At 40.2% G+C, this 19,519-nt stretch overlaps 1 protein-coding gene across 2 annotated transcripts in view; it reads right to left on the minus strand.

Annotated features, from left to right (window-relative positions):
• The window catches only part of LOC149028074 (protein TRANSPARENT TESTA 9-like), a 50,897-nt gene extending 31,774 nt beyond the window's left edge, over positions 1-19,123 (minus strand). The window contains exons 1-10 of one of the 2 annotated variants that reach the window (XM_089168356.1): positions 18,743-19,123; positions 8,549-8,600; positions 8,347-8,423; positions 8,110-8,243; positions 7,719-7,818; positions 7,408-7,465; positions 5,587-5,695; positions 5,339-5,459; positions 5,071-5,260; positions 4,557-4,930 (exon numbers count right to left, since the gene is read on the minus strand). In XM_089168356.1, the coding sequence (XP_089024482.1) occupies positions 4,557-4,930; positions 5,071-5,260; positions 5,339-5,459; positions 5,587-5,695; positions 7,408-7,465; positions 7,719-7,818; positions 8,110-8,243; positions 8,347-8,423; positions 8,549-8,600; positions 18,743-18,795 (1,268 nt within the window). In that variant the 5' untranslated portion in view covers positions 18,796-19,123. The remainder of the gene's footprint in view (positions 1-4,556; positions 4,931-5,070; positions 5,261-5,338; positions 5,460-5,586; positions 5,696-7,407; positions 7,466-7,718; positions 7,819-8,109; positions 8,244-8,346; positions 8,424-8,548; positions 8,601-18,742) is intronic. The other variant, XM_089168350.1, reaches the window with a different exon arrangement.
• Positions 19,124-19,519: the final 396 nt, after the last annotated feature.

Raw genomic sequence — 19,519 nt, forward strand, 5'->3', positions numbered from 1 at the left:
AGAAGAGTAAACACACAGATACACAAGCTTCAGCTTCAACAAATTCTCTTTAGTTTCCATGCTCAGCACACTTACTAGCATATAAAGTAATAAAGGGAATTTTTCAGCACCACAACCAAGTTAGCCTCTTATATTAATGCCATCTCCTGAGTTACCCATAATATTAGTCAGACTTCTTACTTTTAGTCCACAGTTAGTAACCAGTTATGTTACTCAGTTTATCTTCTAAAAGACAAAAATACCTCTCATTAAAAAATCCCTATTTATTATTCCTAAACCATAACCATCTAGTGGGATCCACCCACTTAAATTGTTCAAGCTCCTTCTTTTTCTTCTCCATCTTCTCCTGCACCCTTCCCTGTAATCTCCTGCATCCAGATGAAGGCAAAGACCTAATTGGTGTATGTCTGCTGGTCAAATCAGCTAACCACCAAAACCAGACCTTGCCATTATCAACTAAACTTCACAGACGACAGCACAGCTGCTGCCCTCAAACAAAAAGACACAAAAATTTTCCCAAAACACAGGGACAATATTACCTCAAACCCTTACAATAATATGGACCGCCAGAATTTGCTTCAAGTAGAGCAGAGCTACAGCAACCATCTTCAACCAGAAAAACAGGAAAATTCCCAGAAAAATCACAACAGTGGACAATATATTATTTCCCAGAAAAAGGACAAGAAGTATTATCTTCAATCAACCAAAAAACTGACAGAAATAGTCCCCAACAGCAGCTTGTGTATCCCTCTAAAAGAAGTACCCCAGAAAATAGAGAGAAACTAAAAGAAGGATCTCCCAAATAAACACAAAATAATCCAACTGTAGTTCTGAAAAATACCTCAAATCAGGGAAAACAGCTGCCTCAAACATGTGCTCAAAATATCTAGATCTTCCTACTTAGTCCATACGTCAATCCCACCAAAAAAAAGCAGCGATGGGGTGCTACACCCTAACCGAAAGCAGAGTAGATCACCAGAAGATTGCGGCAGTGATTTACAACAAAAGAGAAGATGTTCTGAAGAAGAAAACCTTGATGAAGACTCCTTTAGGACACCCTTCTGATGAGTTGCACCAATACCATGTAAATTAGGGAGTATAAAAGAGAGAAAGAGAGACAAGAAGCCATCGTTTCTGTAGGAGCTTCACTATTGAAGCCGTGAAGACTCTAGTCCATTTATCCTTTATTTATAGACAAGATTACATAAACAAATCAAACTAGAAAAAGGAAATCTAACATAGATTAGGATTTTGGACCAATTAGGATGTGTAAACAAGCTCCATGGAGAATTAGCACCAAAATAGAAAAAGGAAATCTAACCAATTAAGATTAGGATTTTGGACCAATTAAGATTTGTAACCAAGCTAACTCCATCAAGAATTAGAGCCAAGCGCTGATTCTCGATGGCCTATTTCCTGACTAATTTGCCCTTTAACAAAGGAGAATTAACGGGATACGTGGAGTGCAAGAGGGAAGCTGTTATGCAATTTGGTTATGGGTCTCCAGGAGTCTGTTTTGAGGAAGGAAAGGGGATTCAAGAAGGCTAGAAAGAAGTCAAGGTTGAACTCTAAGTCATCTAGGTTAATTCTTGCCGTTTTTTTAATTTTTAGTTCTCTGTTGTTGGGAATTCTGTTGTGCTTCATTGAGTGCTGATCAAGTCCCAACCCTAGACAGTCCCCTTTGATGTACCCTAGACTTTAGGGTTTGGAGAGATCTCCCCAAAATTAGGGTTACTCCAGTATCCTCCTCTTTGTGAACCAGCAAATACAGAACTAATCTCAGGATCCAAAGATTTTAACAGACCTAGATGGGATGAGTCTGATGGTGAAATTTTGGGTGGTTAGGGTTTGGGAAAAGTTTGGGTTAACAAAAACCTAAATGGGTTGAAAGAAATTGAGAAGGAAATAAAGTAAAGGTTTTAACAAAGAAATATGGGATGTGTTAGGGCTTTAACAAACCCAAATTGGATGACAATCTAATGCATATGGAACCTAAACAGAAGTTGGGCCCAATGGTTGGTATGGGATCTTGGGCTCCTCCACTATTCTTGATATTTCTTTCTTTTCTTTCTTCTCTCTTTCTTCTTTCTTTCTTTCTTTCTTTCTTTCTTTCTTTTCTGAATTTTCTTCTTCTCTCTTTTCTAGTGCTGCCGCAAGATCCAAGAAAGAAGGGGGGAAGAAGTTGGAAGGGAGAGAAGGGGCTGGGGAGGGTGCCACAAGGTTTGGGAAGGTTGGGGGTGGTTCTAGGGATGCCGCAAGGTAGAGGAGGGGTGGGGGATGGTTCTTGATGACATGTTACAAAATTCGGTCGAAATGTGCGAAATTTCGACAATTTTGGAAAATGTGAAACGAAACTCATGAGGACAGAAGAAAGAAAAAAAAAGTCCTCAGTTTCGATCGAAACTTGTTGTCGAAACTTGGTTCAACCCAATTGGACCAGCTGGTTTATGAGAAAAAAATTCCCAAATTTCGTGGGAAACTTGGGAAATTTCGTGGAAACTTGGGACTTTTTCCTGTAAATTTTGTAGCTCTCCCAAATTTTCAATTTTTTTGTTTATTTCATGTTTTCCCAAATACCACGACAAATACCCCCTCCATCAGGACTTCCCTATCCAAAGTGCGTATTCCCTCAAGCTGGTTATCTTAAGCATGTTGATGACCGGACTCATAAAGTTACAGTTGTCAATTACCTTGACAACCATAGGCATAAAATGTCATGGGATGTCTATGTTTGTTGGTTGGAGGAGAGGATGTTACACACATAGTACTACTCAGCTCACAGAATGAATCCACTCTTGGCACTCCTCTTACCACTAAGTTGTATTTTCCTTTTATTGTCAACTATTTTGAAGTTAGAAATTATATATTGAATGTTATGTGCTTAAGTAGTTAAGTTTATAATGTACTTTTCAGACAACTCTACATTGATGTTATGTACATTGGAAGACATATCTACATTGATTTTTTTTTAGCAAAATACAACCAATGTGTTCTTTATACTCTATTTAGCTTAAATACAGAATCCCATCCCAAAATACTCTCTAAAACCTGTCAAAACTTGATGTCGAAACTTGTACGGAAAAGTCCTCGGTTTCCTCGAAATTTCCCAAGTTTCCACCTAAGTTTCCCATTTTCACCCGGTTGAAACTTGAGTTTCCCTTGAATTTTTTACCATGCTTGATGATGCCACAGGGCAGGGAGGGGCTAGGTGGTCTATGTTGAAGGGGGAAGGGTGGGGGAGGCTGTCGTGGGCTAGGGAAGAGAGAGGAGAGGTTGTGTTTACTCCTCTTTGTGAACCAGCAAATACAGAACTAATCTCAGGACCTTGTTTGCCTTCAAAACAGAAATTTTATTCATCAATTCAGCTCCCATCAAAATGAGGTAGGGTGTGCTATATATAGCCTTACAATTGGAGGGAAAACACTTGGACTCAAACTTGGCTCAACTAGGAATCCTTTATAGACTGGGATCCCGTTTACAACTCAATAAATAACAACTAAAAGAAAAAGGAAAAAAAAAAACAAAAAATAAAGGGAAAAAGAAAAGCAACTTGCAAAAATAAAAACTAATTATCCAGAAGAAATCTTATCTTAAAATTGACTCCAATTGGGATTCCATCACTAACTAGGACGCTCAATACTAACTCAAAATAAAAAATTAAAATTACACATGGACTCCGAAAAATAAGACAAAAATTACTGGACTAAATTAATAACTAAAAGTAGGAAATGACCAACTACCCCTGGTAGAGTTCGGCCAGCCCACTTGGTGTGCCAATGGGTTTGGGTATAGGACCCAATCTGCCAGTTTGGCTGCCAGGAGGGGGGGGGGAGGCAGGGACGCTTCATTAGATCACCCTTACACTACCATATCCATAACTCAAATTGGCATAGATTTTCCAATAGATCTTGGCAATCAGCCTTTAGTTGAATCCTTCAATCCAAGGCTACATCAGTCTTATTGTTCAATATTCTTATTTTCCTTCTGTCTTCTCTTTCTTTCTCTTTGTTTGGTCATTTGATTCTGATTTGTTACATCAGGTGTGTAATTTTTTTTCAAGATGGTTCTTGCTTTCTCTTTTCATCTCACCTTTTTTTTCTGATTTGTTCTTAATGGAAACCAAAAGGGGGCACTAGCAGGATCCCAAAGAAGAGATGGCAGTGAGAAATTTATTTCAGCAAAACAGAAAGGGATTAGGGCAGGTGGTGTTATTCACTCCTACATCAAGGTTATAACTTTTGACACCACATACAGATGATGCTGACATATTGAATGACAAACTGCACTAGACGATCTACCCACTAGACTGCTTCTCCAGAAGTATCCTATAATAAGAAACTACTCACTAGAAGCCTCAATTGCAGTGTGTACCAAAAACTACAATTTTTCTGATGTACCTAATACAGATAGACTATAGAAAAAAAGCCCAGTTGAGAGTATCATTTTCTTTATCCTATAAGAAAAATACAACAATATTTGGTCATTTAATGCATATTCAGTTCTCATAAAACATGACAACCAGAAGAAATTTAAGAGTTGGATAGAAATGTTCAGACCTTTCTAGTTGTGCCTCGTCCATTTTGCAGTCTACAAACTGAAAACTAGATGAAATGTACTCCGAGAAATGCCCAAGTAGATTATTTTTATCAGCGTTTTCTGTTCCTTCAGAATTAAGATCAGACCTCATTTCTTCCAGTTCATTTAGAATGCCAAAAAATGTAGTAGCAGGACCAGTACCGCTGGTTGAACTCCTCTCAGTCGAGATTCTCCCACTCAAGACCATACAAGCATATAGAACAGAAACAGCCAATGAGTTCACCAGCAACGTTCCCCCAACAATTTGAACAAGACGACAAAACATATACACAGAAGTAATGGAAGATACACGCGTACCCTGAGATGGATCAAAAGATTGGCTGCAGCTGGCCTGCTGGACATACCTAGCACAATACAACTTAATTCAACTCAAGCTTTATCCGACAGATATCTAGGGATGAACTTAAAACCAAAATTTCTAACGAAATATCAGTAAATTAGTTTAGGAAATGAAAGTCAACATGAATATCTTACGTTTATATGGCCTAACTGCAGCAATGGTAACAGCATGGGTAGAACCAATATGCGGAGAATATTTTGGGTCATTAATATACTCAAATAGGAGTTGCCTACTAGTATGATATCCTTGCAGTAGTAGAGATCATCCACAACCTTCTCAGTTTGCAGAAGTAATTCTTTTCTCAAACCATGAGTGTAAGTATCCCTGGATCAAACTCACCAGTTATTCTAAAGATGAAGAATACATCTGCCAAAATTACAACTATAAAATGAAGAAGCATACTCGGTAGCATGAACTACAGCATCTATATGATAGCAATGCTCTCTCAAATTCAAGATCACGTCAAGGAAATACTTTGAGGCTGGAGGAGTTGTTATGTATCTATGGACCATTTCATCAGCAACTGCATAATCAAAAGGATACTGTTGCAAGATACCAAAAAATAGGGGAAATAAAAAGATTTTACAACGAATGGTTTACACGTGATAATTCACTTGCAACCAGAAGAAGAAAAAAAATCATGACATTACCGTTATATATGTTGAGAGTTAATGCACGTACTGCAATCTGAATCATCTTCTCTTCATGTGTAGCAAATTTAATTGCCTCACTATACAATGGAAACGAGACTACAACATCCTGTGCAGGGAACATGATAAACATTGTCAGCCAAAAGCCCCATGCAAACATGGCACATCCACTCCTAAATCCTAATACCCTATCACTAGCCAGAATATCATTGATTGCCATGTAACTCAAAGTAGATGTCCATAACTGTCATCAGACCCCAGATGAATAAATTAGAAAAGGAAACGAAGTATTTCAATTCTCTGTTTTAACCAAACACCTAAAACTGTATCATAGAATGCAACCCAGTGGTTTTTAATTGATAAAAAGGAGCACTTGCGATGTAATTAGTTATTCAGCTAATGTATATGGAAGTCGTTCTTTTGTTGTTAGCCTCCAAGCATACAGTGATGCTTAAGTTGTCAGCCTCCAACCATTCGTTATTCCTAAGTAACAGAGATAGATAAACAATGAATAGTATGCAGAATGATATACAGGTCACTCAAATCCAGACAAGTCCTGCTTAAAACAGTTCTACAAATGTTACACATCTGTAAGTCAATGTGGTTCAGCATGATCACATACTGATCAAAATGATCGACTATGTTCCCTCTCAAGATATGAAAGAGCATAATGAGTTGCCAAATTATAACAGGTTTTCAGGAATATAAAAAATCAACTTATTCTTTATTCCACTTTCTTGTAAATTTATAGCCTCATACCACTTGCCTGCTGAGTGACACACCTCAATCTCTAAGGAGGATGAGGTGTGGGAAACATGCATGTTGTGCTTGGCTTTGTTCCCTAACAAGAATATTTAGTTTACAGTGTTACCGTTAGCAGAAGTTATTGGGGTTTGAAACTTCACATCCAAGATAAATCTCTTCCATCGACCAAATTGCATTAAGTATTTTTGTCATCAGCTTGAGCACTTTTTCTTTTTTTTAATGAATAAATAACTTAATTAAACGAGAAAGAAACAAGAGAACACGGTTATTAAGAGGAAGACCAGAAAGAAGAACTGAGGCCCCAAGAGACAACAATAAGCCTGATCCTTGGGGTATCATCAACCGGGGGATGGGGGATTGCTAAAAGCTTAGCTAAAACATCAAAATAGATGGCATTCCAAATCATATCTGTAGAGCGGGATTTGGAAGTCCATCTTCAAAGATTGCACTCCCACCACAGAAGATTCCAAACCAGCTTGTGCACTTTGTAGCATGTGGCGTGCACACTTTGCTCTCCTAGGAATATTGATCACTAGCTACAAAGAACAATTAATGACAAAAGTACTTCATGCAATCTGTTCAACGGAAGAGATTTGTCTTCTTGGATGTAAAGTTTTGAACCCTATAACTTTGTAAGGCTGTAAACTAAATATTCCTATCAAGGAAAGTCCAAGCCCAACACACATGTTCGAGTTTAAGGGTCAGTTTGTAGGCAAGTGGTATGAGACTATGAATTTTTGAGAAAGAGGAATAAAGAATTGCTTGATATTTTCATCTTTTTATATGCCTAAAAATCTGTCATAATTTAGCAATTCATTACGATTGCCTTTCAGATCTTGGGGGGAAAAAAGCATAGCCGATCATTTTGATCAATATGTGATCATGCTAGGGGCAGACAAATTTAGCAACAATGCATGGTTGGAAGCTACAGAACAAATGAATGACTTCTATGTATATTAGCTGAAGATAGGATGAGCAATCAATATATTCCCAACCAATAACAACCAGTGCATTAGCCAGATCAACAATAAATTAGCACAATTGGATATTCTTTACCTCTTGAACCTTTACAAGAAGACAGAGGGTATCTTTGTTCACTTTTCCACTCACAGTTCTGATAATAAAAGAAAGCAGGAATAGTCAGCAAAGGTTTCTACTAGTTTAAAAATGAATAATATTAATAGCAATGTTTTAGAAAAGCTGGGAATGCAAATCACTATAATTTTCAAAGTTTCAGCCAAATGGAATTCAGACCAGAATGTCAGCTAAAGGGTTTTTTTATTTCTTCCTTCCTCTTTTTTCTTTTGGTTCTTTTTCTCCCTGCCGCGGCGCGGGGGGGAGCTTAGAAGAAGAAGCACCATCACAACCTTAAAAAGGATACGTAATAGAGAGCCAGATCTCCACCACCATCAAACTTGTAAGGATGCAGTATGATTTTGTTAATATACCCATTGCTAAAACAATAGTCTGCAGGATCAAAGTACACTGGGTAAGAGACATAAAATATGGCCTAGGGAGGTAACTACCACAAAAGACAATGGATACCAATGAAGAAAGGAAGGTAGAAAAAATCAACCCCACTGCTCAAGCAGACAACATGTCATCTGCTCTTTGCTGAAACATGCAAACGCAAGAGTAACTACACGGCTACACCTCCCTCACCCCAAAAGCCCAAAAACATAGACAGCCAGCAACGACAACATACATATTACAGAGACAAGGAAAGTAGTAGGAAACAGATGGCATTTAGAATCTTACAGACTGAATGATCACTAGCCAAATTTTGGATCATTATGCTTAGATAGTGAAGAAATGGCGCCTCAATGCTTGCAGTCCTATCAATTGCTAATATCCGAAGGAACTCTGCTAAAAGTTGATATTCCATGAAACATCTGCCAAAAAACAAAAGCATAATCCATTATCATCATCATACAGGAAGTGTCTCTTTAGGACTTAAGATTACAAATGGTAAAGTGTGACTGCCAAAATCCTTACTCAAAGATTGATGGATCATGACGATCACCATAGGTGACTATTTCTACAATAGATTTCAGTATTTCTAAAACGAACTCCTGGATCACAGGAATAAGGAGATGAAAATATTAGAAAAATCTATGATGGCCTATTAATAGATGAAACTGAGAGAAAGAAGGGGGGGGGAGAAAGAGAGAGGATAAAGGATGGTTGGCGACCATACCTTGTTCAGCCACTCAACAAATTTGATCTCTTGGAGTTCATTGACTAGGTATCTACATCCATAGGCCAAAAATTGTTGGATTCAGGCAAACAGTCAAAATTGCAAACACCTTCATCAGAAACTACAAAGTAAAATCAAACCCAGTAGTATATCCACTGACACACTAAAATTTATGCATACTTTATAACCTTCCCCAGACCCTGCAAAGGGAGGAGCTGAACTAATTTTGACGCTATGACTATCTACTGACAGCCACTTAAAACTGAACTAATTTTGATGCTATGACAACATTTTCAAAAATTAAAACATGCCTAGAATTTTTCCTCCCAGTTAAAAGAATTAAAGTCGACTAGTTCCACCTATTCAAAAACATCACTGCACCATTGGCAGCACATACTCATAAAAAGAATTTTAATAGTAATTAAAAAAATTAAATTTGAAAATAATGGCTGATTTTCTGAACTACAGGGGCTTCTGAGTGACCATTATTTTATATCCGTATGAATTACCAGGAAATATAAATTGCTTATTACTGAATGAAAAACAAATCCCTGGAAAATGATGCTGCAGGAATGACCAAATGTCAGTCCTTCATTAATTGGTTGAGTGGAAGGAATCATGACATAAAAGAGTGTGGAGAATGCCACCCCAAGCATCAGGAAATTACATTTCCATCAACAGAGGAACAATCCTCTTGAAGCAGGCCTCTTCACTTTGGTCTCTGAAGCAATTCAAAAAACTAGCTCCTCTGGCAGGAGAACAAAAAGAAACTCAAAAAGGGTAACTAATAATTATATGAACGCTTCCTGCATAAACAAATAGCATATTCTCATTATCTATGAGTAAAGGAAAGTTGGACTCAAATTGTAACATACATTTGAAAGGCAATGCTGAAGTAAAACCTTATTTCTTTTCAGCTGATTCAGAATGTCCAGGTCGATTTTGGATATATCAGAATGGATCTAGCATTTGAAGCTTTCTATTTTATGCCTTAACCTAGAACTACTACATTCTACTCTAAAATCCTTGACCATGTCCGTCTAATGATGCGGTTAAGAATGTTAATGTAGTATTGTATTTGAATGATCAAAACAGTAGCCAAATAGGACCTTTCACAGGGATCTTCAAATTTGATAGACTTAAGATAGATAAAATTCAGATATAATGGAAGGCTGAAAACTGAAGTGGTAGAACAAGGATATTGGTTTAAGAACAAGGACTAACTAGGTCTTCAAAACAGCAGTATGCTATAAAAAAGAATGGATGGAACAATATAAGAGAATTAAGAGAACAATAAGGACAACAAAGTAACACCCGGGCTTCACACCGCAAGGTGGATCGATTGGATCGAACACCAACCTACCTTGATCAAACACAAGGGTTCTCCAAAGAGGAGGAATGCTAGCAAGCAATTTGATTTCAATTCATAAGTTGTGTTTTCACCACTTACATAAGTCTCTTTATATAGCATTCTAAAGAGACATAAACATTAATAGCAACATCCAACCATTAGCTAACACCACCTACCTATTAATGACTCAACTACTACCTAACTCTTGACAAAGGAGAACTCCTTTGACAATGAGTTCTCTTATTTTCAAACTAAAGCCCCTTTTATTGACTTTCTAAAAACTAGACTTAGGCTTAGGTCTAGACTATGAAGTTCAACATATGTAGGTTAACTTTAACCCACTAAAACAGCCCTACCCCATGAAAGTCATGGGCTGATTCAGGTGACAACTTTAGGCCTTTGATGGGCCTAACCCAATGGGCTTCTTCTTTCGTAAATATGTCTTCAACGCATCAACTCTCCCGGCTTGAAAACATTCGTCTCCGACGAATGAACGAAGGACATGTAACGTTCATACAAATCAGGATTGAGTTTCTTGAAATCATCAGCATGAATCCAAGTACTGTCATGTCGTGGACGATTCTTCCATTTGACGAGGAAAGCATGGTATCCAGTGCCACGACGAGTGGTTTTGTAAGAGTCATCCAAAACCTTTTCAATGATGTCAGTGATTGGTGGCTTGAGTTGGGGCAGCCTCAACATTTGTTCAGTGTCTCCATCATCAGAGTGGTGTCCTACATAAAGATGTAAGTCAGCCACGTTGAAGACATTGCTTATGTTCATTTCTTCTGGTAGCTCGAGTACATAAGCATTTGGTCCAATGCGTTTCAGCACCTTGTATGGACCCATCTTCTTTGGATGGAGTTTGTTGTTGACCCCATGTTGGAACCTTTCTGGGTTGACACGAACCATTACCATGTCTCCTGGTTGAAACTCCACATATCGTCGATGATGATCTGCTGTTGGCTTGTAGACATCATTGTTGAGAGCTATTCTTCGGCGAACATCAGCATGTACCTTTGTAATATGGCACAAAAACTCGTCAGCCTCAATACTCACGCGTGCTTGTGGTGGTAATGGAATGAGGTCTATAGGCCGTCGGGGTTGAACTCCAAGTAGAATCTCAAAAGGAGTACGACCTGTCGTACGATTAACTGAGCTGTTGTAAGCAAACTCAGCTATGTCGAGTATGGACGGCCATGTCTTCTCATAGTCACGAACCAAACACCTCGCAAGTTTTCCAAGCTTCGATTCACCACTTTTGTCTGCCCGTCAGTTTGTGGATGGAATGCGGTTGAAAACTGTAGCTTTGTGTTACTTTTCAGCCACAATGTCTTCCAAAAGTAGCTCGTGAACTTGACGTCACGATCTGAGACAATGCTACTTGGTAGCCCATGTAGTCGTACAACCTCCTTAAAGAATATCTTTGCAATGTGAGATGCATCAAAGGTCTTTCGACATGGTATAAAATGAGCCATCTTTGAGAATCGGTCAACCACAACCATGATGGAGTCGGATCGCTCTTTTGTGGAGGGTAGCCCAAGTACGAAATCCATACTAATATCAATCCAAGGTGCATGAGGAACTGGTAATGGTGAGTACAGACCTGTATTTTGCTTGGTTCCCTTGGCTAGCTGACAGACTCTGCATCTCTTGATTACATGATCAACATCCTTTGCAATATGGGGCCAATAATACCGATCGGTAACTTGTATGATAGTCTTATCCTTGCCAAAGTGACCTCCCAAACCTCCGCCATGCAGCTCCCGTATGATGTGATGTCGTAGGGAAGAATTTGGAATGCATAACCGAGTTCCCAAAAACAAATACCCATCGTGAAGTGAGTATTTATGATGTTGCTTGCCTTGCTGTAACTCCTTGTATGGCATGTTGAAATCTTCGTCAGATGCATACTCATCACGTATCTGATCAATGTTAACTGCATGTGCTGAGAATGTACTAAGAGTAAGTACTTTTCGGCTCAATGCATCAGCCACCATATTCTCCTTTCCTGCCTTGTACTTCATTGCGAACACAAACTCTTGGAGATAAGCAACCCATTTAGCGTGCCTGTTGCTTATCGACTTCTGTGAATGTAGATACTTCAACGCCTCATGATCGGTATAGAGAATGAACTCTTTGCCGATGAGATAATGTCTCCAATGGCGTAACACCCGGACAACAAGATAGAGCTCTAGATCATATGTCGAATAGCGTCTCTTGGCATCATTGAGTTTCCCCGCTGTCGAAAGCGATAGGGTGCCCTCCTTGCATCAATACACCTCTTAGACCAATATGTGAGGCATCAGTTGCTACCTCAAATATACAGTCAAAATCTGGTAGGCGAAGTATTGGAGCCTCTGTCATCTTTTGCTTGATAAGATGAAAGGCTTTGGTTGCCGCTACTGTCCACTTGAACTCACCTTTGCCTTGCTTCAAACACTCAGTAATAGGTGCCATAACCGCACTAAAGTTCCGAATGAATCTCCGTAAACGATGCAAGTCCATGAAAACTACGAACCTCGGTGATTGTCTTTGGTGTAGCCCAATCGTTATACTCGTTATCTTCTCTAGATCAGCTTCAACCCCCTGTGATGAGACAATAAAACCAAGAAACACAACCTTTGGCAGCATAAAGGAGCATTTCTTGAGATTGATGTATAGCTTCTCATGGCGAAGCACTCTCAAGACTTGCCGTAGATGATCGATGTGATCATCCGGATGCTTGTTGTAGATCAATGTATCATCAAAGTATACGACCAAAAATCGACCAATAAAAGGACGGAGTACGTGCATCACCCTCATGAATGTACTAGGTGCATTCGCGGACCAAAAGGCATGACTTTCCATTGAATAGTCCATCCTTGGCTTGAAGGAACCACCATCTCCGGGCCGAATACGAATCGATGATAGCCACCAAGATCCAATTTAGAAAAGATCTTAGCCCGGATAGCATGTCCAACATGTCATCAAGCCGCGGATAGGAAACCTATACACGAATCTTGTTGATTGCCCGCCACACACATCGCCATGAGCCATCCTCTGGAGTCGAACGGAAGCATATGGACTTAAGCTCTCGAATGAATCCTATGAGCAACTCATTCACCGCTGAGTTCATGGCCGGCAAGGCGATAAGCCGGAGGTTTGGTAACACCGAACCCGACCAAATCAATGGCATGTTGAATATCGCGCATAGGAGGTAGCTCATTAGGTAACTCATCGGAACCACATCGAAAAATCAGAAAGTAACTCTGATGGGTGGAGGGAATGTCACCCGGGTGGAGGCGGACTACCCGAACAAGAGCCAAACCAGCCCGATCATGGCTAGTGTGAATGAACTCCGGAGGAACAACCAGCAGCCTTTCGGTATGGACAAAACTTGGCCATTGGTCCCTTGGTGGTCCTCAAGGACCTCCGGACGCATTAGCGGGACATTGACTGGGTGGAGGACAGGGAAGTCCTTTGAACTTGAATACACATTGGTCTCCCCCACCATAACATCATATCAACATCCATGGTGACCAAAAGAACATCGAAGATGCATAGGGATTACATCACACCAACCTCTCCTCATATCGATGGAGCCGGGACGGAACACCGTGGTTTACCTCCGAGACCCATTCAGCAAGGATACCCGAATGGGAGGTGCTCTCCACCTTCAAGTTTGCTTCTTCGCAAAGGTGTCAAGTAACGTGACAAGCCCCAGCAACTATCACCAAAGCGGTATTATCTCCGGACTTCATACGGCGTAGAAGATACAATGCGCCGCCAGCCTCTCCGTTCAGCCACCAAGATCGCACTATATGAATGCCAAAGCAACTCATTAGCATCATCCCATCATATGCAGCTCCCAAGCGCCATCATCGAGCGGGATGGGAATAGATCGAGATCCCTCGCGACTTTCTATCTCAAGAACAGCATTAATCTTTGACGGGGGCAATATTTAGCATAATGTCCAACCTCGACAGGAAAACATGTGCTGGCGCCACAGTCAAGGAGCCTGCCCATCTTGCGGGAGGAAATGTGGGTTAAGTAGGGGTTGTTGTTGTAGGTTGGTGCGGAAAAGCCTAGCCCCCCGCGGATCCAAACCTTTGTTGTTGGATGCCAATAACTCCGCACGTAGGCCTCAAAACAATCCCAGTCTCACATCCACAACGCCAATGGCCCTATGATTTAGGCCGTAAACCCAATCGAAACGTGACAAGATTTGGACTCCTCTCTCGAATTCCGACGAGAAGAAAGAGAGTCAAATTGTTCCATATATCCGCAACCGACAAGTTCCAGGCGAAGAGAATTTAACTTGTCTTGTAGTCGCAATCGAAAAGTAGATGACAAATACCCGGCTCCCCATCTCCCACGAGTAGGAGCCTACCACGATCTCAATTCATACGCGAGCTCCACCATCACGGCAGCTCCAACTAGCTGGACGTGCAATTCATCCGACCTCCGAGAGTTCATACCAATCAAAATAGTCATCCAACGCGCCAACAAATCATAAAAGACTGAGGATCATGCACCCGAGTATCTTCGAGTTCAAGCAACCCGGAGAGTCACCAACATGCTATTGAATGTAGGTTGTTCTCCAGCAAAATAACCCGTAGGTGCTCCTCAAAAGAGGTTGCACAACGGAATCCGGGGTCCTCCCATATCCGACAGAAAATTCACAGAGTGAGCGGATGGAATCCACCAAGTGGAGGGTGAGGAACATGAGTAGAGGCAGCAACTCGGCCTCCAGAGAACCCGCCAGCGGCAGTGATTGGGCCATTGTGAACCACACACGCCATAGGATTAGGACGGATGGTCCAGAAACTCCGCATGGCCGAACCAAATAATGTAGACGATTAATGAAAAACAGAGCCAAAAGGACCCAGGATCTAAAGATAGACTTAAGATAGATAAAATCAGATATAATGGAAGGCGAAAAAAGGGTAGAACAAGGATATTGGTAAGAACAAAGACTAACTAGGTCTCAAAAAAAGAAAGCTATAAAAAAGAATGGATGGAACAATATAAGAGAATTAAGAGAACAATAAGACAACAAAGAACAGAGCACAGAAGGTGACATTGACGAAACCAACCTACCGACAAACACAAGGGCTCCAAAGAGGAGGAATGCAGCAAGCAATGATCAATCAAAGGCACCACACAAAGTCTTATATAGCATCTAAAGAGACATAAACAAAGAATCCAACCACAGCAACACCACCACCTAAAACAACTACTACCTAACCTACAAAGGAGAACTCCTACAAGAGTCTTTATTTTCAAACTAAAGCCCCTTTATTGACTTTAAAAACAGACTTAGGCTAGGTCAGACTATGAAGTCAACATATATGGGCTAACTTTAACCCACTAAAACAGCCTACCCCATGAAAGTCATGGGCTGATTCAAGTGACAACTTTAGGCCTTTGATGGGCCTAACACAATGGGCTTCTTCTTTCGTAAATATGTCTTCAATTCTGCATCAAATGTCCAAAAGGGCTAATTGAGCTCTGAAATTCTTAATTTTGGCCCATGGGTTGGTTCTATAGATGATGAAGGTTGAAACCACAGCCACTACTGGATCTTGGATGTTGCTCAACAAAAACCAAACAAACCAACTTAAATATGACCCACTCCACAAAAAACTCAATCTAATCTTGAATCCCAGATCAGATAAAATAAGAAAACACAGAAAATCTGAAAGAAATAGTCAATTCAATCAAGTTGCCTTTAATCCTCCCTCGAGGGGGTATTTATGAGGTCAAGGGCCTCTCCTATTACAAGAACAACTTCAAGTCCTAACAGCACAAGGATTTGAATTAAAAAAAAATCAAGCATCTAAATTGTAGAGGCTTTTTAAAGCTAAAACTGGATAAAAACCTAATGAAAAGACATCTCTGCCCTTGGGCCTTAGTCTTCCACCTGGGATAGGTTCCTGGGGCCTACATTAGTATCAATGGAAATTGCACCATCCCTGTATAGATCCACTCTTGCTTCTAGTTCTCAAAGAGATTGGGATGGTAGGGTAGAGGCCTCGGGGCACCTCAGGTAATTATAGAACTAGGAGTTTGATGGATATAAATGTAGGTTCCAATGGGTGGTACAATTCGGTTTGGCTATGGAAAACATAAATAGTTTACAAGAGATCTATGGGTGTGAAGATGAATCAACTTGACGAGGAAAATAGTGGTGTAACCCCAAATTGAGGGCTAGTCTTCAGGATAAGTCCAAGTGAACCAGCAGTAAAATTAGGGTCCTATAACCCTGCGAAGTATAATGTTGTCTTGAAGGGTTTCAGGGTTTAGGAATAGGGCCTACAGGGTTCGGGTAAGATTAGTGTCTAGGGTTTACTGATTTCCAAATCTGAACCTTGCTGTGAATTAAGATTCAGAAATGAATCTTAGGTTTAAGCTCTAGGTAAATTAGGATTTCTAGGGGGTGGCTAGGGTTAGAGTTTTGGTCGAAGGGTAAAAGAGGTTTGAGATGAAGATTCTAAAAGGAAATAGGATTTGGGTGAAGGGTTTGAAAGGTCTAAGTAATGTTAGGCTAGGCTTCTAGGGGAATTAGGGTTTAGACAAGGGTTTGGTTGGTCTGGTTGGCTGAAATTGAGAGGGAAGGACACTAGGGTTGGAGAAATGAGATTCCTAAAGTTTGGGACAGATCTAATAGTCAAATTGTCATAGATCTGACCTTGAATTTTAGGTCTCTATATAAATCCAAAAATTCCAGAAAAATAGAAAAGAGCGTGATAGGGGAATTAGGGTTATGATTTTAAAGTTTTGGGGAATGGAATAAGGCTGCTTCTACAATCCAAGTGTTAGAGAAGGGATGGGGTGAAGTTTTCCCAAAGGAATTGGGATGTGGAAGAGGGAAGGGGTGACCTAGGGTTTAGGATTTGGGGAAGACCATGGCTGCCGTAAGTTAGGGAGGGGGGAAAGAGGGCTGTGATAGGTTGGAAGAAGAAGGAAAAGGGTACGGGGTGTCTTTGTACTTGCTTGAAGAAGAGAATGGGAGCTTGAGTACTTGAAATTGCAGAAAATTCAAAACAATAGAATAGCCGTCCCCCCCCCCCTTAGGGAAACCCATGACTCTAATCCTTGCACCTTCAAATCTTCCAATTTTATATTATTATTAATCATCAAAACTGTCCTTTACAAGCTAGAGAGGCTTTATAGCCTACATGAATGAAATCACACTAGGACTCATACTTAAAAGGTGAATCTAATTAGAACTCTACTTGGACTAAGGACGCTGACCCCAAAAAAACTCAATCATAACCATCAGAGAATTATCCAAGTTACAAAATAAGAGTATACCTAGGCTCCTTATAAGAAGTGGACTGTAACTAAAGGAATCCCTTTCTAATTGGAACTCCAAACCTAACTAGGTCTCTTCAATAACTAGTCCTAAACCCAACCAAATTCAAAAACAAAAGTAGATTTGGGGTCCTACTAACAGACTGGATCCAACAAAAGGAATCCTTCTCTAATTAGGACTCCTAACTAGAGAAGGACTCTTTCATAACTAAACAAACAAGGACTCAAAAAACAAAGTAAAAGTAGATTTGGACTCCTACAATTTTGTTGCAACTAACTAAACCAATTGGAACTCAAAAGGGGGTGGCAAAATGACCAAATTGCCCCCCATGTGGTTCAGCCTTGCTCTCCTTTCTTTTGGGTCTTATAGCTTCTCTTTGGGGGAATTGTCCTTTGGGTTACATCAATAGTGGTGAAAGAGAACCTCCTAAGCAGTTGGACCAAGCTGGTGTAATAAACAAGCACTACTACCCCTCCCCACCCCCCCCCACCCCCACAAAAAAAAAAAAGAAGAAGAAGAGACAGAAAAATTAAAACAGATTACCCATGAACCTATACAAGGTTTACAAGAATGCACCTTCGAGATAACCTGTGGATGGGAACATTGGTATAACAAGAATTATGAAAATGAAAAACAATTCACTGGTGGGATATTCATGGTTTGGAGCACTTCAAGGGACCAAAGAAAAAAGTACCCAATGAAAAGGCTAACCCAACTTTTACTTAACATCCCATGCCTTTCTAGAAGCTCAAGAAGAGAAAGTCTAAAGTAAGTATGCCGCCTAAATTCCACTGGCACTGCATTATTTGATTTTTATTTTTTTTTTCCCTTTTGTATCAACTGACGCCATTCCAAAATTCAATTAATTCTGAGTCAAAGTCACACGTGAGAACTGGATTTGCTATTGATGGTTCCAAAGGTACCACTCCTACCTGTCTCTACAGTCTACATTGCAAATTTAATTTGTTGGTCAGATAAGGCGGTTCAGAAATTGTCAAAACCAAGTCCTACGCGTGAAGAATGGAGTTGTCATCAAAGTGAACGATCCTAAATACAACAGTCTAGCAAGCTGTCCACAATTTATAAGGTTTCTCCTTTTTATGAAGTTTTACCCATCTCTCCGCCACAACAGAAGTAAAACTCCCAAAAGGGGAGTGAGGGAGTAAAACTAAAAACTTAACTATTATAACCTTATCTACCTCATTCATCTAATTATGCTCGGAAGAAGTAATGACTCCCCACAAAACCAGTGGCTGTGAGACTGGATCACCAAACTATGTTAGTGCATTCCCATAAACTGATGATATCTTACTTCAGACGATTTCCAACAGCCCATAATTTAAATGCTACCGACTCACGAACAAACGAAAAGGAACTATTGCTAGATTCATCAAATAGGTAACAAATCAGGCAAGCTACAGTACAATTTTCCGGTGGTAGACGATCCTCAAAAATATAGCAGGGGAAAGAAAGATTGGCAACCCAAAACTAAAACTGAATTATAGATTAACTAAGGGAAGTTCCAAACAGATTCCTTCATTACCTAAATCGTTGGAGAGAAAAGCGATCACCAGACCGCCAAAACGGCCGTAACATGACAACTGATCTTACAGATCCACCACTTGGATTGTTACTCACTGTTTGGGTTCTTCCAAATGAACCCTAGAATTGGAGCAGACTTGAAGCACCGTCATTCAGGAACCAAGGACTAGCGATCTCCCTTTGACGCGCACACACGCGCTGCAACTAGTCCGTTAATCTTGGTAGTCAGGTACCTTTCAACGACCCGTCAACGTTAACTGCCACCACTGTAGTAAGTTGGATTTTCTCCGTCACCCAGTTCCTACCATTTCCCTCGAACTGGTAGGTGGTGGAGACTGAAGAGAACTCTTTCTCCAAGGCCAATAAAGACGCCCGTGTGACCCTGTGGGCTACTATTGGGAATTGGTAGGTGCCCAGAAGCCCATTTCATTTTCTCAACTTGTTTTGGTAGATTTTTCAATGTTTTTTTAACCTTTGATCGATATTCCTAGGTTTGCATGCAATTTGACGAGGGTCAAGTCAACGCAAAGCTGTTCTAGTGCTGTTCAAGTGAAGAGGTCGTAGATTCGACTCTTATTGAGGCATATTAATATCCCCATTCTTTGGCTTAGTATAGTCCATTTGTACCCAAAAAAAAAAAAGAATAAAGACCAATATCTTTTTTATTTTTGGGGTCAAATTAGGGTCAATATAAGTCAGTACTGATACGTGTATTAGTGACATAACTAGCCTAGTACCGATCCTTTCCTTTAGCCATAGACAATACAAAAACACTTTA

Source organism: Hakea prostrata, chromosome 1 (genome assembly GCF_041222555.1).
Source record: "Hakea prostrata isolate BN-2017 chromosome 1, UWA_Hpros_2, whole genome shotgun sequence".
Classification (NCBI taxonomy): Eukaryota; Viridiplantae; Streptophyta; class Magnoliopsida; order Proteales; family Proteaceae; genus Hakea; species Hakea prostrata.